The sequence below is a fragment of the Cavia porcellus genome, unplaced genomic scaffold (assembly GCF_034190915.1).
Source record: "Cavia porcellus strain 051 isolate PalLab524CR breed Dunkin Hartley unplaced genomic scaffold, mCavPor4.1 scaffold_3, whole genome shotgun sequence".
Taxonomy (NCBI): Eukaryota; Metazoa; Chordata; class Mammalia; order Rodentia; family Caviidae; genus Cavia; species Cavia porcellus.
This window is the reverse complement of record NW_026947486.1, coordinates 26,929,914-26,956,266: the sequence shown is the minus strand read 5'-3', so window position 1 is coordinate 26,956,266 and position 26,353 is coordinate 26,929,914. Positions and strand designations below refer to the sequence as shown.

Here is a 26,353-nt window from a genome sequence, read left to right as displayed (position 1 = left end):
TTATTCAAATATAGTCACATCATCTTCTTCTGGACCACTTTCATAAATCTCCAAATCCCGAATACTGGTCTGAATTTCTTGTGACTCCATCTCCTGTAGAACCATTGGCTCCAGTCTCTCACGTCCAGCAAGAGACCTCTCCTTAAATGAGCACTTCTTGTCTGTGTAGACTGCTTGTGGCCCATTGACAACACGCTTGTCAGTGATTTTATGCCATGAACACTTCATCCACATCACGACGTCCTGCATGCTAGGCTTCACAAAGTTTCCTTTAAATCAAGAGTTAATTGAAGACATATGAGACAGAAGTGGCAACAAAAATGGTGACAGTTCAGAATAATGGTCCACAGAAAGTGTCATAAAATGACATGCACCAAAATGCAGAAAACATTCCTTTATTTTGCAAGAGCGTACTAAGTATGTCCATTCCAACACACAAGATATTGAATTATGAAGATTTGTATTAGACACAGTCACGTTCATTCATTATCAAGTGCATATATCATTCATGTGTTCCATCTGTACTGATTGGTCACTCAGCAAAAGTCTTGAGTTGACCTGTTAATATAGGTGTTTACCTCTTGTCCAAATGTGGCTGCTTGGTTTTATAAATAATTATAGTTTATTTATCATTTGTTTTAATAATTAATGTCAATCATATTATTATCTATATTTAACTATATATCAATAATAATATTGTATAATTCAATATGTGTGCCATGTGCTGCAACAGATATGCTAAATGCATCAGTCTGGTTGAAAATCTTAATTGAGGTTTATTCTAAGTGCAGGGCTTGTATTACAACCACCCTGAAACATCATGCTAGGGTTTAGGGTCTGTTTGGGGGAAATGTGCTATTATCAGAGAATAAAAGAGCAGCAATTGCTAGTGAGGCTGTAGAAGAAAAAGGCATTCTTCTACATCACTGGTGAGAATCTAAAGTATTGCAACCATTATTTAAACTTGTGTGCCTGCTTTATTTCATGAAACATCATGGTCTTCAGGTGCATTCACTTTCTGACAAATGACTTAAGTTTATCCCTCTTTATGGCACATTAGTACTCCAGTGTATATAGGTATCACATTTTATCCATTTATCTGTGGATGGACACGTAGGCTGCTTCCAAGGTTTAGTTATTGTGAGTTGTGCTGGTATAAACATGTGTACGCATGAGTCACTCCAATGTGATGTGTTCAAACATTTAGGAGCAGTACCTAGAAGGGGACTCCTTGGGTCAAATAGAACTTCTTGTTTTAGGATTTTGAGAAATCTCCATGCTGATTTCCATAATGATTGCTCTAGGGCTAAATCAGTCCCACCAACAATGTAGAAGGGTTTCTTTTCCCTCTGTTCCTCACCAGCATTCACTATTATCTGATTTCTTGAAGATAGTCCTTGTTTCTGGAGTAGGATGGACTGTCAGTGTTGTTTCAATTTGCATTTTCATAATGGCCAGAGATCTGGACTTTTTTTTTTCTCTTTACCTATTTCTTTGTGTTTCTAACTCTTAGAAATGTCAGTTCATTTCACTTGCCCATATTTTTGATTGGGTCATTTATTGTGAGAGGTCTAGTTGTTTGAGTTAGTTACATATTATAGATATTAATCTTCATTTTGGTGGAATACCAGACAATAATGTATTTCTATTGTGTAACTTGTCTTTTCACTCTGTTGGTTGTTTCCTTTCCAATGCAGAAGGTTTGTTTTTGTTTTCTGTTTTTTTTTGGTACAGGGGATCAAACTCACCACCTCGCGCTTGCAAAGCAGGCACTTATGCCATTGAGCTAAATCCCTGTCCCTATGCAGAAGCTTTTAAATTTGATGTTATTTGTTAATTTGTGTATTATTTCTTGTGCAATTGGGTTTCTGTTCATAAATTCCTTGCCTATGCCTGCGTACTTAAGAGTTGTCCCTAGTTTACTCTCCAGTAGACAGTGTTTTAAGATTTACATCTTTGATTCATTTTGACTTTAGTTTAGTAAATGAGATATGGTATAGATTCAATCCTCTGCATATGAGTAGACAGTATTCCCAGTGCCATTTTTTAAAACAAGCTATCGTCCCCCTAGCATAAGTTTTTGGACCCCTTGTCAAAGATTGGATATCTGAATGCGCATGTTGCATGCTGTGTTCTGTTCCACTGATTCACATGTCTCTTTACTTTATGTTTGCTTTTGTTTCTATTTCTGTTTATGATGTTGCTATGTTTTGCAATGCTATGTTGTTTTTCTAGTTTTTATCACTTGCTTTGTAGTACAGCTGGAAGTCTGAAACTGCCACGCCTCTCTCCTTGTTCTTGTTGCCCAGGATTGGTTTTGGTGATCTAGGTCTCTTCTGGTTCCATATGGATTTTAAGATTGTTTTCTCTAATTCATCGATGAATGCTATTGATATTTTGACTAAGATTGTTCAAATCTGTACATCACTTTTGAAAATGATACCCATTTTGACTATATTGGTTGTATGTATTCAGGAACCGGCAATATCTTTCCATTTTTTGATGTCCTCTTTGATCTCTTGTTTCACAGTAGTATGGTTTTTCTTTCCCTTCCTTCATTAGGTTAATCCTAAGTATTTGCATTTTCTTGATGTTATCATGAATGGTGTTGTTCCCATAATTTACTTTCATGAGTTAATTTGTGGAGTACAGAAACATGACTGATTTTTGTGTGTTGACTTCGTAACCTGCTGTGCTACTGAATTTGGATATCCATTGTAGGAGAATTTTGATGGATATTTTAGGGGTCTTCTATGTACAGGAATATGTCATCTGCAATAGTGTTAATTTATCTCCTTCCTTTGTATACATATCCCTGTTATTCCTTTCTCTTGCTTGGTTTCTCCAGCTAACATTTCAACAACTATGTTGAGCAATAGTGGTGACAGTGGCCACCTTTGTCCTGTTTCTGGTTTTAGAGGAAAGCCTTCAGTTTCTCCTTATTTTGTATGATGTTGCCCATTGGATTGACATAAACAGCTTTCATTGTATTGATATTAGGTTGTTCTGTATCCATTTTCTTTAGTGTTTTTACCATGAATAGATGTTGATCACTCTGCATCAATTGAGATGATTAAGTGATGTTTTCCTTGCCTATGTGTCATGTCTTACATTTGCTGATAGGCATAGTTTGAACCATCCCTTGCATCTCTGAGATGAATAACTTTACTTGATCATGATGTATGATCTTTTTCATAATTTGTTTCATCATGTTAGCCAGTATCTTGTTATGAATATTTTTGTCTGTATTCACTAAAAGAATTCGCCTGTAGTCTTCTTTTACGATTGGGTGCTTTTCTGGTTTTGGAATCAGTGCAATGGTCACTTAAAGGAATGATCTGGGGTATATGCCTTACTTTTTTATTTTATTAACGTCTTTGAGTAATTTTAAAAGAACTTTGTGAGTAGTATTCATGTAGATCTTTCCTTAAAACCTTGTTGAATTTGATATCAGATTCATTGGGACTTGAGGCTTTCTTTTTGGTAGTGTTTTTTCTTACTTCTTTAATTCCATGACCTGATATTGAATTATTCAGGGTTTTTATAGCATTTGGGTTCAGTATTGGATTTTGGTAGAGGCCACCATGATTTCCTTTTTTAATATTTCTTATTGCATTGATTTGTGTGGTTTTTAAAATTCCTTTTCATTTTATAGGATTGGCTAATAACTTGTCTACTTTGTTCATTCTTTCAAAGAAGCATGTGTTTGATTTATTCATTGTCTTTTTGTCTCAATTTCATGGGTTTCTGCTCTGATCTTTATAATTGCTTTCCTTGTAGTAACTTTGGATTTGGATAGTTCTTGTTTTTCTAGGACCTGGAGGTGCACAATTAGGTTATTTATTTGGACTTGTTCTGATTTCTGATGTGGGAATTCACGTGTATAGACGTCCCTCTTAGGACTGCTGTCATCGTGTCTGATAAGTTCTTGTGTGTTTTACTGGCATTATCATTTGATTCTAGAAACTGTCTTATGTCTTCCTTGATTTCTTCTGTGACATTGATTATTAAACAGGGTATTATTTAATTTCCATGTGTTTGGATAAGTTCTGTGGTTTGTCTCACATTGATTTCCAATTTCAGTGCACTATGATCTGATCATATGCATGGGATCAATTTGATTCTTTTGCTTTTACTTAGCATGCTTTATAGGATATCATGTGGTGTATTTTGGAACAAGTCTAGTGTTGATGACAAGAATGTGTATTCAGCTGTCAAGGCAGGGGGCACTCTGTAGATCTCTATTAAGTTCATTTTTTTCAAAGCTTTAGGTCAACTGATATTTCTTTGCTTATTTTGGAGGGAGGGTCTAATTGATCTATCTATTTATAACAGTTGTTTTGACCTCCTCCTTTATAATTCTTTTGGCATTTTGCTGATATTTTGTATGTCCAGTAGTGTTCATTTTATGAAGCTGTACATGCTGGTGTTTGGTACATATATGTTGTTTATGTTTGTTTGTGTTGCTTGCGCTTTGTTTTTGTACTGGAGATTAAATTCATGCCAGGCAGACACTGTTCCACTGAGCTTTATCCCCAGGCCCTTGCAATGATATTTATAATTGATATCTCTTACAGTGGAATTGCTCTTTGAGCCAAAATGTAGTGCACTTTTTTGCCTCTGCTACTCAATTTTGAGTTGAAATCAACTTTGTCTGGAATTAATAATTTGTATAATGCTTGTTCAGTGGTCATAAATTTCTCGAGGTCATGATTTTTTTTTTTTGTCATAGGAGCACTTTATGTTCCACCCATTTTTAAAGAAAGTTTTGCAGGTTATATGCAAGTCAAGCTTGAAAGTTGGTATCTTTCAGTTCTAAAATGCTTCACTCCAACATCTCCTAACCCTTTGTGTTGTTTTGAGAGGTCCATTGTAATTTTAGTGGAATAATCCTCATAAATGTCTCATTGATTTTTCTCTAACACATTTAAAATTCTGTCTCTCTGCTTGACTTGTGGTTTTGACCATAAAGTTCTTTTTTGAGCATGGCTATTTGGTGTTCTACAAGCTTCACTTATCTGTATGTTTACTTATTTTCCCATATTTGTACCGTTTCCTGCTATTATTTCTGTAAAGTTGTGCTTTTCTTCATTCAATTTGTCTTGTCTTTCAGTTGTTTCATTCATTCCAATTAATCTTTTGTCAGTCTCCCTTGTGTCATATAGAAGCTTTTGGATCCATTTCGATGTTTTCTTGTTGTTTTTCAAGTATCTATGAGCAATTGGTCTTTGAAGACAACCTTATCCTCTAACTCTGATACTGTGTCCTCACATTGGGCCTTCTTTTGCCCATCTTTCAGTAAAGTTTTCAATCCTGAATTTCGCATTGAAACCTTTTCACATACTCTAATTGTTTACTAAACTGGTCATGTATGTTTTCTATAATTTTGTTTAGCCACCTGGCTTTCTATTAAGGTCTTCTGTCAGCTCCCTGAACATTTTATTGCCTCCATTATCTGATTATAGTTATATCTTCTATGAGCCTGCCAAGCATTTTATTGACCTGTTTTCTTTATGTCTTGTGTTTTCCATTGGAAAGTTTTAGCTGTGTAGCTTTTTCTTTCTTCCTCCACTATGTCCAATGGGTCAATATTGCAGGAGTTGGGAATTTGGGAAGGCATTTTGTTGCCTTGTCCTCTCATGTTTCTGTTGGGTTTTGCTTTGATGATTTAGTTTTGTGATTAGGTATGTGATTGCTTACAGTGAAGAGTATATGTTGCTAGTATGGATTTGTCTTTTGTTACTCTGCTTTTCAGCGATGCACTCATGACATGGCTAACTATATTCCTCTGCCCCCGTCTCAAGATCTGACCAACTCTGTTACTTTGGGGATGAGGGATTCAGTGTAACTGGCCCAGAATACAATTCTCTGGGAGTGGATTGCAGAATTTCTAATGTCACAAACAGAATATGGGTATTGGTATACAGAAAAAAACCTACAAAGAGCAACAACTCAAGAAATACCAAGTAAATCAGCAACAGTAATATCATGCAAGACAAAGTGGATATTCATTCCCATAAAAGCCAATATCGCATCACCCTTAACTTTAGAAAAAAATCTATAATTATGGCATAAAAACTAAGGCAAATTGAATATGGACATACAACAAATGTGCATTAATGTGATAATAATTATATCTCCACTAATGATAGAGAAGTATTCAACAGTAGTACCAGAGAGTTAACTGGCTACATAAATATTAGTAAACTTTAATGGCTATAGCATTGAGGATACAGGGCTTTGGAAATGGGAGAATGCTAGAAGAAAAATTCAAAAAAATTTTTAAAAGATGAGAAGAAAGACATAGAAGTGATAGAAGTAATCCTACCGAGGAGTAGAAGGATATTTATACATTTATTTAAAGGTAATAGGGAAATATACAGTAAAATATAAAAGATAAGACAAAGGGAGAGAAAAAGAATGAATAAGGAGACTAGTGAATCAAGAGATGGAGGAAGGGGGAAGGAGAGAAGGGAAAAGCAATCAAAAAGAATTGAGATAAGTCAGGTGCGTGTACAACTTCCCACAAGGAGAATTAAACATTATACACTGCAAAACAGTATTAATAATTTCTTAAAGAAATTAAAGTAAATGATGAAAACCTCAGAGCTAAATGTTCACCAATTGATGAATGTTTGAACTGTGATATATCTATAAGACCATATCATTCAGGTGAGAAAAAACTATTAAAAATTAAAATAAAGCATAAAAAACAAAAAGAGAAAAAAGACACATTGTAGTAAGAAAAACAAGAGTGAAAGAGGAAAAAAAGCAAGGACAAAGAAAATTCCTGAAGCCCGCAAAAACCAGTGAAAAAGGAAGAGGAAAGAGGCAATGGGGGTTTGAGGGTGGTAGTGGGGAGAAAATGCATCCATTAAGAGAAAAAAAATATTCCTTGTAGTTTAGAATAGTTCATTTCTTTCCAGGATCCATGGTTTTGGAGCTCAGGCAGTCTTGGTTTTACTCTGCCTGGCCTTATGGCCCATGGGTTGTGAGGTGCTCCCACTATTCCAGAGGCACTATTCTGTTTACCCCAAGCTGTGGCAATGTCCATGCCAAGATAGGTCCTTGCTCATGTTGACAGATATGGAAGGCCTACAGATCTCAGATCTGTGCTGGATGTAAGCAGCAAGACAGTGGTACAATTACTCAATGTCAGCAGTTTCAAACTCAGTTGTTTCTGAGTACAACTCAGCTGGGCCTGGTTTCTCACTCCAGGAAGCAGGGCCCATGTCCTTCCTGACCTGAGTTTAACTTTCTCACAGGATCTCTTTCTAGCCCACTCCCTCTCTATGGCTGTCTCTCCCCTCCTCACCGTGGAAGGGCAACTCTTGGAGCCCTGAACTGAAGTTGGTTTTTAGTTGTTCTGAGTTCTAGATTTAAATAATCCATCCCTGCCTGAAATGGTGCCTGATTAAGCATTGTCTGGCTCTATGGGGGAGGGGGCCTGTGATGGAATTCCTTTTCAACTGTTACTTGCCTTGTGGAAGGAATACCCTCAGACTACAACCCCACACTGATTTTGCAGTTCATGAGGGCCATGGTCTCCACTGCCATTCCTGTTTGGATCTCCACCCATGGGAGCTTACCTCCCTTCTTGGGAACCAACACAACCTCCCTTCTGAACCAGGAGCCAGAGAAAGAGTCTAGATTGTTCTGTTTTATTTGTTTTGTTTTCCTGTGCACTCTTGACCAGCTCTCCAACTTCTCTGTAGCTTTTGATTTTCCTTCCATGCCCAGTTCCCAGCCACCTATCCTCTCTGTGTCTCTGTCTCTTGTCTCTGTCTCTGTCTCTATCTTGGTCTCTGTCTGTCTCTGTCTTTCTCTCTGTGTGTCCTCACAAAGTTGTTATTTTCCAGTGTCTGGAATGGATTCTAGATCTTAGAGAAGCTCAGTTTTCCTCCCAATCATCACTCTGCCCTTTTGCTACTTGGAGATAACGTTTTTCTGCTTCAGAAATTTTACAACCCACATGCCTTTATTCATGCTGTTTCCTTTGCGGGAGAGGCTCTTCCTTTGCTAGGGTGCTGAGGAAGCTTCTACTCTGGAAAGAGCAGTAAAATTTATGGACAATGAACTAGCAGGAAGTGAGGGCCTAGGACTTTCATGCATTGAAAGGAAACAAGCTGGACTTAGTTGTCTGGGATGTTACTGATTTAAAAATTCAGGCAGTCTCAGGATCATTTTTTGCTTGCATCTGAAAAACTTACTTTATAATTCACACACTCTAACATTTCCAAGTGAAAAATCAAAACAATTTAGTAAATGTATAGGGTTTTCTGATCATTGCTGCTATTTAATTTTTGAAAATTTCTATCACCTCCAAAAATTCTCTCTGCTGGCTAATATTTAGTCTGAATTTTCAACTCCCACCCTAGGCAATGATAGATTTGTTTTTTATCTTTATAAATTTGCCCTTTCATGATATTTCATATGGAAACTGTCATGAGGCAGTGTTGTTGTATATACCAATATTTCATTTCTTTTAATTGTAGAATGAAATACATATATACTACTTTTTGTTAATCAGTTTATTCATCAATGGACATATAGGGTGTTTCCATCTCTTGGCTTTTGTGAATAGCGCTGCTTTGAACATAGGTATATAGATACTGTTCTGAGATTCTGCCTTTGAGTTCTTTTCCTTGGCTCAGCAGTAGAATTGCTGAATCTTTTGGTATTCTACTTGCAAGTTTTGAGAAACCACTATAGTGGCTTCTATAGTAGCCATACCATTTTGCATTCCCACCAACAGTGCATAAAACTTCTAGTTTTATGCATATCCACACTAACGCTTCTTATTTTCTGTTTTGTTGGCATTGTGTGTGTGTGTGCACACATGTGTTACACTAGCAATCTTAATGTATGAGAGATAGTATCTCATTGTGATTTTGACTGAGATTTCTCTAATTATTTGTGATATAAAGCATGTTTTCATACGCTCACTGTCCATTTTTTATCTTTTTTTTAGAAATCTCTGTTCAAGTCATTTGCCCCATTTGTAAGTTGGATTGTTTTGAAAGTTTTTTATTGGCAAATACTTGAATGCTTTCCATATTTCTTTCTATTGTTTGTTTCTAAGTTATTTTGCTGCGGTCACAAAGAACACATACTTTTACAGTTTTACGACTCATTTTATGGCCTAGCGTATAGTTTATCTTGACTGTTTCCTATGTGGTTGCAAACAACGTATATCCTGTAACTGTTTGCTCTAGCTACCTATTGACACACCCTCAAGGCACGCACACATTACCTCCCCTTTTTTCCTTTTACTTACATGTCCATTGCATATTGATGTGTAATAAACCCAGTAACATAGTATCACAGTTTCGATTTAATCAATATTAAGATTTCAAAATCAGGTAATAGAATACATGAACATAAATTATATATATATATATATATATATATATATATATATATATATAGTTATCTGTTCTTGTGGTTTTATCATCTGGTTTCATTTCTTTCAGCCTGAAGCATGCCCTTTAATATTTCTGCCAGGGAAGTTTGGCTAGTCATAAATTCACCATCTTTGTGTATTTGAGAATGTCTTTATTAACCAGTTTTGATCATTTCATTTTTATTTCAACACTTTGAATATATCATTCTGCTGCTTTCTGGCCTCCACTGTTGATAAGAAATCAATTACTAACGTTGATTCCTTTGTATATTTTAATTTCATAATTTTCTTTTCATTTTTGATATTTAGAGGATTGACTATTATTTTTGAATGGCTCTTTGGTATTTATCCTCCTTAGAGTTTGTTGAGCTTCTTGAATTTGTAATAATTTACATATTTTTTTATTTTCATAGTATTTGTGGAGTTTACATTATTTCTTCATCTATTTTTCTGTCACCTTCCCTCATCTTCTTCTGGAAATCCTATTACGCATCTTTTCTTTGTCCAATTGACATTGAGCTGCAGGATTTTGAATATCTGTTCATTTCTCTTCAATGTTTTATTCCCTATTCTTCAAACTGGGTTTGGATTTGGTCTTTCCTCAGGCTCACTGAGGCTCTTCTGCCATCTTGAATCCACTATCGAATTTTTCTACTAATGTTTCTATTAATGTTTTCTTTAAATCTATTGTGTTCATTAGTTCCAGTGTTTTCTTTTATCCCTATCACCTATATCCTATATTTTATTTTTCTCTTTAAATTATTCATCCTTCAGTTTTCTCATATAAGAGAAACCATGCCACACTTAACTTTCTTTCTGATTCATTTCACTTTGCAATATGGACCATTTTCCTGAAATGACTCAAATTTACCCTTATTTATGATTGCATACGTGTATAAATACCACAGTTTCTTTATCGGTTGAGAGACTGTTTTCAAGATTTCACTATTATGAGTTTTGCTACTACATTCATGGGTATGCGTGTATCATCATAATATAATGTCTTTAACATTTTCAGGAAGATATCCAGAAGAGGTACTGCTGGGTCCAATGGAATTTCTTTGCTTAGTTTTTTGAGGAGCTTCCATAATTATTTGCCCAGTGGTTTTACTACTTTACACCCCTATCAACACTGTACGAGATTCCATTTCCTCCTACAACCTCACAAGTATTTGTTGTGTTTTGAGTCCTCAACGATAACCATTCTTTATGGTGTCAGATGGAATCTCGGTGTTATTTTGATTTCCATTGTTCAAAGGTCCTGAATATTTTTCTTGTGTATATGGACCATGTGGTGGTCAGGGGCTTGCAAGGAGAACAAGACGATACAGGACATATAATTTATAGAATTATTTATAATGGTCACCCAAGGAGTCAAATACAAGAAGTGCAGGAAATCTGTCCACACATTAAAGACCTAGAAAATCCAGTCAAGGGCCTGGATCCCATGGCAATAACCTGTATGTATTCAGGTAAAGACCTAGAGCCCATGGCAATGTCTCCTACGAGTCCAGCTGGAGACCTAGAGCCCACGACAATGACTCATGCAAGTCTGCTTCACTGATCTGCACTGGGAAGACCCAAAGGTTAATGGCAGAAGCTAGAAGGTCTATGCCAGTGGACTGAAGGATCTGTGCTAGTAGGTTGAGGTTTTTGCACTGGAGCCAGGAAGCATTGCTCAAAGTAAGAACAAGGGCCCCCCAAAAAGTACCACAGTCATCCTTTGCAACAATGGGGTCCTGAGCTCCTCTGACGATGAGAACAGCTGACTTCATACAAGGAAGCCAGCATGACAAGCTTCTCCTGGAGATTGAACAGCACACATCTTCCTCTCTGGAGCCAGGAAGTGATGGTCCAAATGAAGACCAGAGCTCCCCAAAGTGAACCACAGTCATTCTCAGCAACAAGGTCCCAAGCTCCTCCAATGATAACAGCTGAGTACGTATCTGCAAAGCTAGCATGACAAGCTCCTCTAGGAGAACCAATAGCTCCAAAAGAACCAACAGCTCCAAACAACAACACTCAGGAGAACCCACATTGCTATTCTTCCTCTCCACTTCTTTTTATGTTGGCAACAGTCCTCAGATGGACCCTCTACACTCAGCACCATGCTGGTTCAGTTCAGCTGGAGTTTAAATTGACCATCACTTTTCAATCCACCACAGTCCATGTGTATTTCTCCTTTTGAGAAGAGTCTATTCATTTCAGTTGTCTTTTGTTGACAGGCTCTTTTGGGGTTTATTTTGGAGGGTCTACTTTTTTATTTCTGTGTACATTCTGGGTATTAATCCTCTGTCCAAAGGGAAATGTCCTTTGTTTTTAACAAACTAACTGCTGCCAGTACAGAATTGTTATATTTCCCCAAAAGTTTCTTATTTTGTGCCTTTTAACATTAACCATATTCAGTATTTACCCGTCCCCCCACCATGGCATGCAGCCACTGATGTCTATTTTCTTTTAAAGCAAAGATTAGCTTTCTTGTAATTACCCTTGTTTCTTTATAACTTATTGTTGAGCCAATGATTGGACAGAGCTTATGTTCTATGTCACCTTCAACTAGTAAGACTTTCTCCTTTCACAGTGTATCTGTGTATGTATAGGGAATGAATGAAAAGTTTAGACTGTTTCACACTCTGGTCTAGGTTTTACATTGTCTTGTAAGTCTCCTAGGTGCTTGCGCCCAATGTCAGGGGTGGGCAGGAGGACTGTAGACTCCTCAGGCTCTACTCACATTTATGTTGTCCCAACCATAGAACTGAAATAATAAGAATCTGAGCTGTTTGGGTCTCATCCACCTACCCACTATTAAGCAGTACTTCCACTGACAACGCTATGAGTCTCGGGCCTTACCTACCGCTTCAAACTGAGTGAGCTCACTTTAAGAGTGATAGAGGAAGTGCTGGTGCACGTGTCCTGTATTATCCTTGGCAGAACTTTTCCACCTGCCTGGCTGAGGGGGGGGGGTAGGAGCGAAGTGAAGCCAGAACTGGGGACATAGATTTCCTCTGTTCTTGATCCAGGTTCAGCAGTTTTTAAAATATCAACATTTCTTAAATCGTTGTATGTCTTTGTCCAACTGTTTAGTCACTTTTTGGTGGAAAGAAAGAATTCAGCCATAGCCTGAAGTCCCAGGTTTATTTTGTTTTAAAGATTATAATTAATTGTATAAGTGAAAAAGATTCATGAAGACATTTCCACATATGCATGTATTGTTGATTGATCATATGCACCCAACATTGTCTACCCAGCCCCCGGGCTCCTTCCTGGTACCCTAGTCCCTTAGAAATGCCTCTTCTACTTCAGATTGATTTGTTGTTGTTTCCATATATGAGAGAAAGCATATGGTACTTGTTGTTCTGTGTCTGGTCTGTTTCACTTAACGTGGTCTTCCAGTTCTATTCAGAATGATTTTAATTACAACTTGTTCAAGACTGAAAAATTGTAGTTATCCATATCAAAGAACATTATTGTCATTTGATATATGTGGAATGAATGTAACCGGATTTGCTACACCCAAAGTCCACCTGGAATGAAGACTTTTTTCTGTAAGTGTTAGATGAAAGAATGAATAAACTGCAGAAAGCAGGCCAACACCCATTAGAGGGGCAATCCATTGACTTTACTCTCATAGCATGGACTGCAAGAATAGGTCTTGATTTGTTCTCTGCCACCATTTGGTGTGAGCTCGTAGGCAAAGTGTTTTCATTCTCTGAGCCTCAGTGCCTCAACGTGCCAAAGTTATGTGTTGGAGTGGCTAGTCTTTGTGCTTCCTTCTAGCTCAGGAATAATAGCATCAGATAGCACTTGGGTGCTGGATATTTAAATGGGCACTGTAGATGCATACATATATGTGTATTTCATCCTCATAAAATTTCATAATAAAGTTCATTATCTTTGTTTTATAAAGAAGAGATGGAGATTCACAGGAAAGAATTGGCTGACCTGAAATGAAACACAGCAGGGGTGATGCAGGTGGTGTGTACATACCACTCAAGTGCATGACAGTGGAAGAGACCATTGCTGGACACTATTCTATACCATTCTGGTTGGTGTGTGTGTGTGTGTGTGTGTGTGTGTGTGTGTGTGTGTGTGTGTCTGTGTGTCTGTGTGTGTGTCTGTGTGTGTGTCTGTGTGTGCCATGTGTCTGATGTTGGACCCAAAGTGGGTCTTGAGATCTGCTTTAACAATCGTCTAGCATCCTAGGTACACTCTGGCAACAATATGAACAGGCTTTCCGACAATCTGTGACAAAGTAGAGACCAAATAAAAAAGAAGAGTTAAGGGCAGAGACTACAATGCAATGTTTTTTTTTTCCCTTCTTTCCTTTCTTTCTGAAGTCTTTCTGTCTCTCAAGGTCCAGATCAAGACTCACTTCCTCTGTAAGTCCTCCCAGCCTTATTCCAGAGTATTTGGTGCTGTTTTTCAAAGAGTTACTACATAGGTAAAGCATTCTACCCATCCTGGGATGAGGAAAATATGAATGATATTTTCCCAATGCTCACATTTCCCTGACAATGTTTGCTAGCCTTCCATACTTGGGAAGAGCTTATTGAATGTCTGGTTTCAGAGTAGATGACCCCTCTGTAGAGGCTCTGTGAAGTGGTTATACGGCTGGTAGAGTGGGCATTCCCTAATATTCTGGGTTACCCATTCCTTTCCTATGCTTGATAATCCACTGTCCAATGAGGCAGAGCCCACCTATACAGGAGCTTGAAAATATTGAAAAGGCTTCCCAGTTGCCCAAGATCATTTGAAAATAGGGCTTGGGCACATGATCAGATGCCAACCCTAAATTAATTTATCCTTTAGAATCAGGAACTAGTGCTTAAGGAAGAAGAACTGCATGGAATCCATTTTGGTGACCAGTGAATGCAGCTACAGAAGCTACATCTGGTTTCCAGAGATGGTTCAAATACTCAGTTTCAGTGATATGGCACTGCACACGGTAGTATCTCATTTGTAATAGTACGATCAGTGCTTCCTCTAGGAAATTTCTGAGGTGGGATTTTGGGCATCATTTTGGGGGTATTTTGTCTCCTGTACATAGCTGCTTATTACCTGTTTGTCAGCTGTTTTTCTGCTTAAACATCAGTTTATTTTTTTTCCTGACAACAAAGAATTGACACATTGGGGATTTTAGTCCTGGTTCTGCCATTGTCTTTCTTGGTCCTCCAAAGGAGGTCACGCACATTCTCTTGGCCTCATTTTTATCTTCTATTGGGAGTTGGATCGATAAACTGCAGATTCCACTTGACTCACTTTAAGGGAGGGAAGAAATATAAGCATTATGTTGACAGTCACTAGGTACTCTGTAGAACCAGGTATGTGAAGATTGCCTTCAAACTCATCAATATTTTGTCATTTTATGCCAGGTTTCTAAAATATTCAAGTTATTTGGCTGAATTGCTATAGTATTACCTTATCTGGATCTCCTGGTGCAATTGCTTCTTTATCAGTATTGCCTACTTATTCCTTTCACCTAGTTTATGGACTTTTAAAATAACTAAACCCTTTATTTATGCTTGTTAATCTATCCAGCATCCATTTCCCCCCCATCTAATATGTAGAAACCACATATATAGTCGTGTGGGATTGCCAGGAACCTCAGATTCAACAGAGGGCCTACGTTTGTCCTAGATAAGTTAGCACAATCCCAGATCCCAGGATTGAGTGGCACTGCAGAAGGTAGAATAGAGAGATAGAAGTTTGATCTAAACTAGAAAAAGTGATCCTAAAACTCACACGAGACCAGAAGAGGCCCAGAATAACCAAAGCAATTCTGAGCAACAAAAGCAAGACTGGGGGCATCACTATACTGGATTTCAAGTTATGCCATCAAGCTATAGTAATAAAAATAGCATTGTAATAGCACAAAAACAGACAAGTGGGTCAATATTATGCAACAGAAGAGAAAAGATAAACAAACAAACAAGCAAGAAACTCCCTATGTACCTACAACCTCTTGATATTTTACAAAGGGGCCAAGAAACATGCGCTGGCTAAAAATGTAGAAAAGACTGAAGTTTGATCCCCATGCTTCACCTTTACTGAAATCAAATTAAAATGGGGCAAAGACTTAGATACAAAACAGAAACTTTAAAATTACTAGAAGATAACACAGAAAATAAGCCACAGCAAAGACTCTATGGATTATTAAAAGCTGTTGGAGAAAAGACACATAGCAAAGACTTTCTGAACAGGATGCTTATAACACAGAAAATAATATCAAGAACCAAAAAACCAAATGAGATTACCTCAAATTAAAAATTTTCTGCATAGAAAAGGGAACAACCAAGGCAGTGAATATACACCATGCAGGATGCAAAGAAACAACTATTTTCCGAGCTATTCTGATACCTAGAGTGTATAAAGAACTCAAAGAAATAAATCAATCCTCTCCTAAGCAAATGACCCAGTCAAAAAATGGGCCACTGAAGTGAGTAGACAATTCTGAAAAGCAAAAAGTAAAAATGGCCAATAAGTACAGGAAAAATATTCAATACTTTAGGCATTAGGGAAATTAAAGCAACTCTGTGATTCCTTCTTACCCTAGTCAGAATAGTTATCATTAAGAGCACAAAAAGTAACAAATGGTGGCCAAAAAGGAACCAGCTTACATTGTAGATAGGAACATAAATTAGTATGGCAACTATAGAAACCTCAAAAACCTAAGAATAGAAAATTCCACTTGACCCAGCTATATCTCTCCTGGATATATTCCTGAAAGAGCTGAAGAAATCATACTATAGTGATACATGCATGCTAATGTTTATAGCAGCACAATTTACAATAGCCAAGCTCTGAAAATTGCTTAGATGTTTGTTACCAGATGGATGAATGAAAAAAATGTGATTATAAACAATTATATATATATACTTTATATATACATATATGTGTGTATATGTAATGGAATGTTATTAAGCCATTAAGAAAAATTAAATATCATTTCCAAGAAAATGGATAGAACTAGAGACCATAACATCAAATAAAATAAGTCAGACACAGAAAGTTAAATATCATATGGTTTCTCTTACATGAGATAAATAAATGAGTAAAAATAAAGGAAAGATGGTAGCAAACAAGAAGACACACGTGGGTGATTGGAGGGAGCAAATCATAGGGAGAGGGAGGTGAGAAAAATGGGAGTAAAAGAGATAAAAAATGATCAAGGTGTGTTCTATGCATATACTAATTCCCCAAAATTCACATCACTATTGTGTATTGCAAGCATGCACTAATAAGAAAGGAAAAACAAAAACCTTGAATCCTTCATGACTTCAGTGAGCAACCAAAAGTCCACAGTACATTTGTACATTTTTCAGTTATATGAGCCAATGCTTCCCCTTACTGAAGCACTTTGAGTTGGATTTTCCATTATTTACAACCAAAAACATCCTAACAAAGAGATCTATGAACTCTCAAAAGGTTTGGGGAAAGAGACAAGATCAGAGATCAATTAATGAATAAATAATTGAGTGGCCAACAGATAAATTATTATATGTTCCTCATCAAAGCCAGCTTCTTCTCCTGCATTCTCCCATCTCAGGAAACAACTCAACACTCAGTTACCAAAGCTAGGAATAAACAGAAAGTCATACCAGATTCCTTTCTCTCCCTCACCTCCAATCAAGCCACTTATGACAACTTCTATCTATTATCTCTGAAAAATTTCCTCATCTCTCCAACCCATTACCTTTGCCTTAGACCAAACATCATGGCTACAACAACCTCCATGATCTGGCTTCTGTCTCCTTTCACACATCATCTCATCCTCCTCTCTCGCCTTCAATTTCTGTATTCCTGCTCTGCTGGACTGTTCCTTGCACTAAATGTGATTTCACCTACTCTTTTGCAAGAAGGTAAACTTGCATCATTAATTTCTAGTTTCATGGCACTATGATCTGATAACATGCATGGGATAAATTCAATTCTTTTGCATTTATTTAAATATGCTATGAGGGCTAGTATATGGTCTATTTTAGAGAATGACCGATGTTCCATTGAGAAGAATTTGTATTCTGATGCTGTTGGATGGAAAACTCTGTATATGTCTATCAAGTCCATTTGTTCACAGGTGTGATTCAGTTCTGTTATTTCTTTGCTGATTTTCTGTCTGGTTCATCTGTCCCTTGGTGTCAATGGTGTGTTAAGGTCCCTATTATAATTGTGTTATTGCTAATTTGATTTTCATTTCTATTAATACTTGCTTTGTATAACTGGGTGCTCTGCAATTTGGTGCATTTGTACTTACGATTGTTATCTCTTCCTCTTGAAGTTTTCCCCTAACCAGTATGTGGTTTGACTCTTAGGATCATTCTTGGTTTGAAATTCACATTGTCTGCACGCAGAATAGTTACCACACTTTCTTTTCAGTTCCTGTTGCCTGAAGTATTGTTTTCCATCCTTTGACTTTCAGTCTGAGTTTCCTTTTGGGTTAGATGGGTTTCTTGTAGACAGAATATGGTTGGATGTTGTTTCTTGATCCATTCTGCCAGTCTGTTTCTTTTAATTGGTGCATTTAGACCATTTAGATTAATGGCTGTATCTGTTACATATTGGCTTATTGTTGACATGTTATCTTTCTGCTGTTGCATCTTTATCTTTCCATTCTGTTTAATTGTCTGCCTTGCTTAGTGGTTTTCTCCTAAGTGTATCTAAACTGTCTTTCAGTATTCTTTTCAGGGTTGTCTTGGTGATCATGTAGTTCTTCAGCTGTTCTTTGTCATGGAATTATCTTATTTCTCCATCCATTTTGAAGAATAGTTATGCATGGTACATCGTTCTAGGTTTGAAATCATTTTCCTTTAGGATCTGAAATACTTCACTCCATGCTCTTCTTGACTTCATTGTTGGTGTTGAGAGGTTTGCTGTGATTCTGAAAGGTTTTCCTTTATACGTGATCTGTCTTTTCTCTCTAACAGCTTTTAATATTCTATTCTTATGTTGGAATTCTAGGATGGTGATTATTGTATGTCTGGGTGTAGTTTTATTTTGGTTATGGCTATTTGGGATTCTAAATGCTTCACTAAACCATATGTCAGTTCCCATTCTCATGTTTGGGAAATCTTCAGCTATTACTTCTGTGATAGCCTCTTGATATCATTTGTGTTATCCCCTTGTTTTTCATTTATTCCCTTCAATCTTATGTTGTTTTTATTTGCATCATCTCACAGCTATTGAATTGCTATTTCCTGATTCCTTGTTATTTTTAAAAGCAAAAAACCAACAAATACATGGAAATTGAATAATACACTCAAGCAATCAGTGAGTCACAGGGGCAATTAAAGAAGAAATTAAAAAATACCTAAAGCAAATGAATATACAAGTACAACTTACCAGAACCTGTGGGATGCAATGAAAGCAGTCCTCAAAGGAGAATATATTGCACTGAGTTCCTATATCAGGAAAACAGAACAAATACAAATAAACAACCTGATGCTACACCTCAAATGTCTAGAAAAAGAAAAGCAAGTCAAGCCCAAAGCCAAAAGGAGGGAGGAAATTATGAAAATCAGAGCAGAAATTAATGCAATAGAGATGAAGACAATAATCCAAAGAATCAATGAATCAAAGAGTTGGTTCTTTGAAAGAATAAATAAAATAGATGAGCCCCTAGCAACCCTTATTTAAGAAAAGAAAGAAAAGCTCAAATTTAAGCAACAGCAAATGAAAAAAGTGAAATCACTACAGACTCTGTGGAAATACAGAAGTTCATCAACCCTATTTCAAAAACCTCTACTCTCATAGGTTAGAAGACAGAACAAATGGACAGAGTCCTAGAAATACATGAAGTACCAAAGCTGGGTCAAGAGTATGTAAAACTGCTGAATAACCCTATTTCTAGTAATGAAATTGAAAATGTCATTAAGTCCTTACCTACAAAGAAGAGACCAGGCCCAGATAGATGCACTTCGGAATTCCACAAGAAAAACAAGGAAGACTTAATGCTGACACTCCTCAAACTTTTCAATGAAATCAAAAGGGAAGCAACTCTTCTTAAGTCATTCTTGGAAGCAAATATTACTCTAGTACCAGAATCTTACAAAGACCCAACTAAAAAAGGGAACTAGAGGCCAATCTCCCTAATGAAGATAGATGCAAAATTCCTCAATAAAATATTGGCAAACAGGATGCAGCAAATCATCAAGAAGTTTATACACCACGACCCAGTGGGATTCATTCCAGGCATGCAGGGATGACTCAACATACACAAATCAAAAAATGTAATCCACCATATCAATAAAGCCAAAAGTAAGAATCACATGGTCATTTATGTAGATGCAGAAAAAGCTTTTGATAAGGTCCAACACTCAATCATGACAGAAAATTGGAATAGACAGTCTTTACTTCAATATAATAAAGGCCATCCTTGACAAACCAACAGCCAACACCATATTAAATGGCCAAAAATGGAATTCCTTTATCTTAAAATCAGGCACAAATCAAGGATGTCCCTTATCATTTCTTCTATTCAACATAGTACTGGAGATACTAGCCAGAGCAATTAGACAAGAGAGAGAAATAAAAAGAGTAAAGATAGGAACAGCAGTTCAATTACAATTATTGGCATATGACATGATACTCTATGTAGAAGCTCCCCAAAATTCCATTTAAAGAGTCCTAGATATAATAAATAAATTTATCAATGTAGCTGGATTCAAAAATCAATACTCAAAAAGCAATAGCATTTCTATACACTAAGTACAAAATCACAGAGAGAGAAATAAGAGAAGCCACGCCTTCACACTAGCATCCAAAAAATGAAATGCCTAGGAATTAATCTCAGGAAAGAAGCAAAAGTTCTATACAGGGAACAATACCCTGAAAACGGAAATTGAAGAGGACCTCAGAAAATGGAAGGACATCCCTTGTTTATGGATAGGAAGAATAAATATGTTGAAAATAGCCTTTCTCCCAAAACTGCTATACAGATTCAATGCAATCCCAATGAAAATACCATCAACATACCCCATAGATGTAGAGAAATCGCTCCTAAAATCATCTAGCCCCAGAAGAGACCTAGAATAGCAAAGGCAATTCTAATCAGCAAGGGCAAGGCAGGAGGCATCACAATCCCTGACTTGAAGTTACACTGCAAGCAACTGTAGTAAAATCAACATGGTACTGGAATAAAAACAGATCTGAAGATCAATGGAATGTATTAGAAGATACAACCACAACTACCAACACACTCAACCACCTTATGTTTGATAAAGGGACCAAACATATTCACTGGAAGAACAACAGTCTTTTACTAAATGGTGCTGGAAAAATTGGCTCTCTATATGCCCAGAAGTAAAACTAGACCCATGCCTATCACCATGCAATAAACTAAAATTTAAATGGATCAAAGATCTGAATAGTAAAACAGAAACACTAAATCTGTTGGAGGACAAATTAGGTAAAACTCTTAAAGGTAGCTAGGGAACTCATGAACAGGAATTAAACCGCACAGGAAATACTTCCCAGAAGCAATAACTGGGATCATGTCTTATTAAAAAGTGTCTGCATGTCAAAAGAAATTTCCAGCACAGTGAAAAGAAAACCCACAAACTGGGAAAAAATCTTAGTGATTTTCCCCTAGACAAAGGACTTCTATCTAAAACATGTAAAGAATTAAAAAAAAATCAGATCCCCTAAATTCAATGACCCAATCCAAAAATGGGCATCTGAGATGAATACACACTTCTCAGATGAAGAAATACAAACGGCAAATAAATACGTGAAAAAAATGTTCATCATCATTGGTCATTAGAGAAATATAAGTTAAAACAACACTGAGATTCCATCGCACTCCAGAAAGAATGGCCAGGATCAAGAAAACTACCAACAACAAATGCTGGAGAGGCTGTGGGGAAAAAGGAAATCTCCTGTACTGTTGGTGGGAGTGTAGACTGGTCCAACTACTGTGGAGATCAGTCTGGAGATTCCGCAAGAGATGGGATTGGAAGTCCCATTTGACCCAGGTATTCCACTGGAATGCATTTTGGCAGAAAAACTGAAAACATCATACCACAGTGATATATGTGCACCCATGTTTATAGGAGCACAATATGTAATAGCCAGATCTTGGAAACAACCTAAATGCCCATCAACTGAGGACTGGATAAAATAGATGTGGTATTTTTACATAGTAGAGTGCTACTCAGCTATAAAGATTGATCACGTTGAGATATTTATAAATAAATGGATGCAACTTGAGACCACACTCATAATTGAAATAAATCAAACTCACATGTATAAATGCCATATAGTCTTGCTAGTGTGAGAAATGGCAAGAGTACATAATATTTTATGTTAATCATGATTCCCCATTGCATTGCTTTGAAGCCTTATAATGTTTGCATTCATTAGCTGGAATGATTGTATTCTGGTTTGATTTAATTGTCTGTGATGGTATGAACGGCTGTGTTGAAGAAAACAAGACGTTACAATAGCCAGTGCCAATTTAATATCATCTTGCTTTGAAGACCTACCATACTTTTGTTCTTATGTTCCATTGGTTCTATCATGTTGTATCTTACTGGATTTTATTATGTGTGGTAGTATAAACAAATTTTTTATGGACAATGAGATAATATAGTAACCATTGTTCATTTTCTGTTATTGGATTCTGAATGCCCTGTAATACTTTCATTCTCTTTTTTATATTATTTTGTTATGTTTGATACTATTGTGTATGAAGGTATGCTCAACTATTTCTAGGAAAGACATGTTATGGTAGCTACTGTCATGTTGAGTTGTCTTGTGGTGAAATACTGTGTTGCTTACATTGTTCTGTTCTGATCTGCCTTGTTATGTCCTCTTCTGTCTTAATCTCTTTTTAAAAAATCTACCAAAGAATATAAACTTTTTGTGTGTATAGACGATGTCCAGTTTCTTGCTTCAGAATTCTTGCCATGTAGCACAGTGCTTGGCACATATTAGCTTCTCTCCAATGTTAGTAGAGTTAATCAGTGAACAGAAGAGCTAATCTTCAGCCTTGCCTCAAGATAAACTTTATGTCTGAAATGTCCTTTCCTGCCATTGTCTTCTCCTTCACTAACTCTCTCTTTTTCTTGAGTACACCTTGCCTCCTCTAGAAAGCCCATCCTGACCCTTAGGCTGGATACCCTGAGCACTGGGTGCTCCCACGGAATATTTTCCTTGCCTATATCCTGGCACTGGTCACATTGTGTCATCCTGGTCACATTACCTGTTTTGTTCCAAAAGACCATCGCATGGTTATGGCACAGAGGAAGGCTGTGATGAAGTTTGTTGAATGAATGAATGAATGAGGGTGTGCACATGAGCTGAAAATGAAGACTTCACATTTGTTTATTCTCACCCACTGACACATTTGCAAGCCCTCTTCTTTCCCTTTCTCCTGTCCTCTCCCTCATCTGGCTCCAAATGCCTCCATTCTTTGCCCTAGGCTATGCTGGTTTTACTGTCCCCAGCAGAAAGTTCACATTTCTCATTCACACTACTTTCCACTTCACTTGCTTCCCTAGACATCCACTTTCCTCTCTATTCCCTACTCTCCTTATGCAGAACACTACCATGCTCTCTCCTGTCTCAGGGCTCAGGATGAGTACCTTCCTCCCCTAAATTTTTCCTTCTGTCTTCTTTACCAGCAGTAAAACACATGGGTCAGCAAGGTCTTGAGTCAAGAGCACCTCGGGTTCTTTATATTCCATCATCTGTGTACTGTGCTATCTGCGCGTTCCATTGTTTGTGCATTCCAGTGTCTTGTGTCCCAATGTCTTAGTGTTACAGTGCTCGAGTACATCCAGTGACTGTGTCCAAATATTAGTATATTTTGGCTTCTGTGTGTCCTAGTGTCTTTATGTTTCAGTTCGCTGTATGTCCTAGTTTCTCTCTATGCCTAAATGTCTATATGTCTTAAAGTCAGTATTTGTAACAGCTCATCATCTGTATTTCCTGGCACTGGTATTTATCCCGATGTGTAGATGCTTATATCTTTGCGTCCCCATGTCTGTGTGTGTCTCAGTGTATTGTCTCTAGTTTCAGTAGTTGCGTGTCTTTCAGTATCTGCATCCCTGTGCCTCAGTGTACCACTGCCCATGTCATATATATGTGTGTGTGTCCATGTTCAACTGTCTGTATGTTTGAGTGTCTGTGTATTTCATGATTTCTGCCCTAGCATTTGGACATCTTGGCGTCTGGAGTGCCAATATCTCTATATCTCAGTGGTTTACATGTGTCCTAATATCTATATATCTGAGTGCCAATGGAGAGCCAATATCTGTCCTAGTATCTGTATTTCTGATGCAGCATATCCCGTTTCCTGTTTACTCTAGTTTCTGTACATTTGTGTGGTCCAGAGGAAGAATGTCACATTGTATCTATGAGGCTCAGTGTTTTTGTCTGCCTTGGTTTCTGTATCCCAGTTTCTGATTGTGTGTGCATACTCCAGCATCTATATGTCCCAGAATTTCTGTATTCCCATGTGTGAGTATTTTCCACTGTTTCTATGTACCATTTTATGAGTACCGCAGAGTTTGTGTGTCCCGCTATCTGTGTGATGTAATAATATCCGTGTGTGTCAGTATGTGTGTGTCTCAGTGCCTGTATGTCCCAGTGTTTATTGCAGAGTTTGTGCATCAACAACCTCCATTTCTCTGGGTGTGAGTGTGTCAAGGAGCGTATCCTCCAAGACTCTGTGCATGCAAGTGTGTATATGTATCAGGGATGTGTTCCAATAGAGATATAGCTCAGTGTTTCTGTATCCTGGTGTCTATATACCCCAATGACTGTGAGTTCCAATTTATGTCTTTACCCTTGATTATGTACCAATGTCTATGGGTCTGAGTGTCTGCTCTCGGTGTTTACATGTCCTAATGACTGTGCGTCACAGTGTATAATTCCCCAGTGTCTATAGATCACGGCCTCTCTGTTCTCTAATAACCTGGTTGTCCCAGTATCTGTTTATATCCTGACTATTTGTTCTAGTGTAACTGTCCCAGTATTTGAGTTCCTCAGTGTCTGTATGTTCCAGCGCTTGTACACCCTGGTGACCTACACATTGCATTCTGTCTCTTAGTTTCATGTGTATCTCCATATCTGCATCCCAACTGCTTATGTGTCACAATGTCCCTATGTTTTGTGTTATTCCGTGCCTGTACATGTATGCATCAATGATTATATATGTCAGAATGCATCCCACTTTTGTGTGTCCCAGTGTCAGTGTATCTCAGTGTATGCATATTCTGATGTTTGCTTGTACCACCATGAATCTCAGAGTCTGCATTTCTCAGTGATTTTTATGTCCTTTGTTTTTGCAGCTTAGTGTCTGTGTGTTCTAGTGTTAGCAAATTGTTCTATCTCTGAGCTTCAGTGGTTATGTGCTTCAGATTCTGTACTTCATTTTCCTAAGTCACATCTCAGATTCTAGATGTCCCTCTGTCTGTGTATCTCAGTATCTATGTGTCTTGGTGTCTGTGTAAGAGTGTCTGTTCCCAATGATTCTGAGTGCCAGTGTTCCTGTGTGTCTGATATCTGTTTTGGTGTTAGTGTGTTCAATATTTGATCTTACTCGTGTCTGTGTGTTTTAGCAGTTGCCTATGTTTCCCTTTGGCCACACACATCTTAATATCTGTATAGAACGCGTCTGGCTGGAATTCAATACTTACAATGCATTATAATTTCCTACAGTTTATATGTCCCAGTGTTTCTTTGTTTGAGTGTCTGTGGTTTCCTTTGTGTATTGTGGTCCAATATCTGTATGCTTGTGGTTCTCTGAGTTTCTGTGTCCCTTTCTCTATTCATCCTTATGTCATACATCCTATAAGTCTCTCTGTTCAACTGCTTGTATGTTCTACCTCTGGATGTGCCCAAGACTCTATATTCTTTACTTCTGCCTTTGTCTTAGGATCTTTAATGTCTGTGTTTAGGTGTCTGTGCATCCTCATGTTGAAAGTATTTGAGGGTTTTTTTATATCCCAAGCCTCTGTTCTAGCATCTGTGTCTCCCAGGTTCTGCGTGCCAGTGAGTCTGTATGTTTGATCATCCACTTGGCTTATGTGTTTGACTGCATGTTTGTGCATGTGTGTCCTGTTTTCTGCACATCACTGAGTTTTTGTGTACTCCTGATTCCTTGTATGTTCATGACTCTTTACACATCTCTGAATATTTCCGTGTTTTGAAATCTCTGTGTCCTTGAATTTTTATATGCCCCCAGATCTGTTTGACCTTGAATCCTTATATATCTCTGGTCCTCTCATATAACCTAGTAGGTATGTGTCTCTCTGTGTGGATACATGTAGACATTTTTTTGGTCTTTTTTGGACATGGTTTCACTGTGCAGGTCAGGCTGAATCAGTTCAGTTTTCATCCCAGGATGACCTTAAACTCACACTGATACTCCTGCCTCAGTTTCACAAGTGCTATGATTACAGGCATGCACCAAACCCATAGACTTTCATGTTGTTTCTGTCTCTTTGCATCACCAAGTCTTTGTATGTCCATGAAAGCCTGTGACCCAATGTACATGTGTCCCTGGGTTTCTGTACCCTTGTGTCTGGGTGTCCCTGAGTCTCTGTGTTCCAGTGTTTGTATGCTCATGAATCTGTATATGCCTCCTTCCAAGTGCCTAATGTTGACGAGTCCTTGAGTCTGTGTGTCTCCAGAACTTTGTTCTTCAGGCCCATGTCTCCATCTGTGTTTTGGTATTCATACTCATCTCCAGCACCTATTTCTCCCATATTTAGCAAATGTCTGTGTATTATTGTTTCTCCTTGTTACTGTGGCTAGTCTTGTTTCATTATTTGAGGTCTTTCTTAGTGGCTGGGTCATTTGCCCAGGTCCCCATGAATATGTTCTTGTTTGAAAGAGTTGGGTTGGGCCTGGGTTTAGTTCAGTGGTGTAAGTGCCTGCTTGGCACGTCCTCTTGACCCAGCTTTGGTACTTCATACATTTCTAGGACTCTAGAATATATTTCTAGGACTC

General features: G+C 37.6%; 1 protein-coding gene across 1 annotated transcript in view; it reads right to left on the bottom strand.

The window, feature by feature from the left end:
* Window positions 1-26,353, bottom strand: part of LOC101787744 (inter-alpha-trypsin inhibitor heavy chain H6) — a 70,016-nt gene continuing 43,663 nt past the window's right edge. Inside the window, 1 exon segment of the mRNA XM_063245553.1 lies at window positions 1-269. Within this exon segment, the coding sequence (XP_063101623.1) occupies window positions 1-269 (269 nt within the window).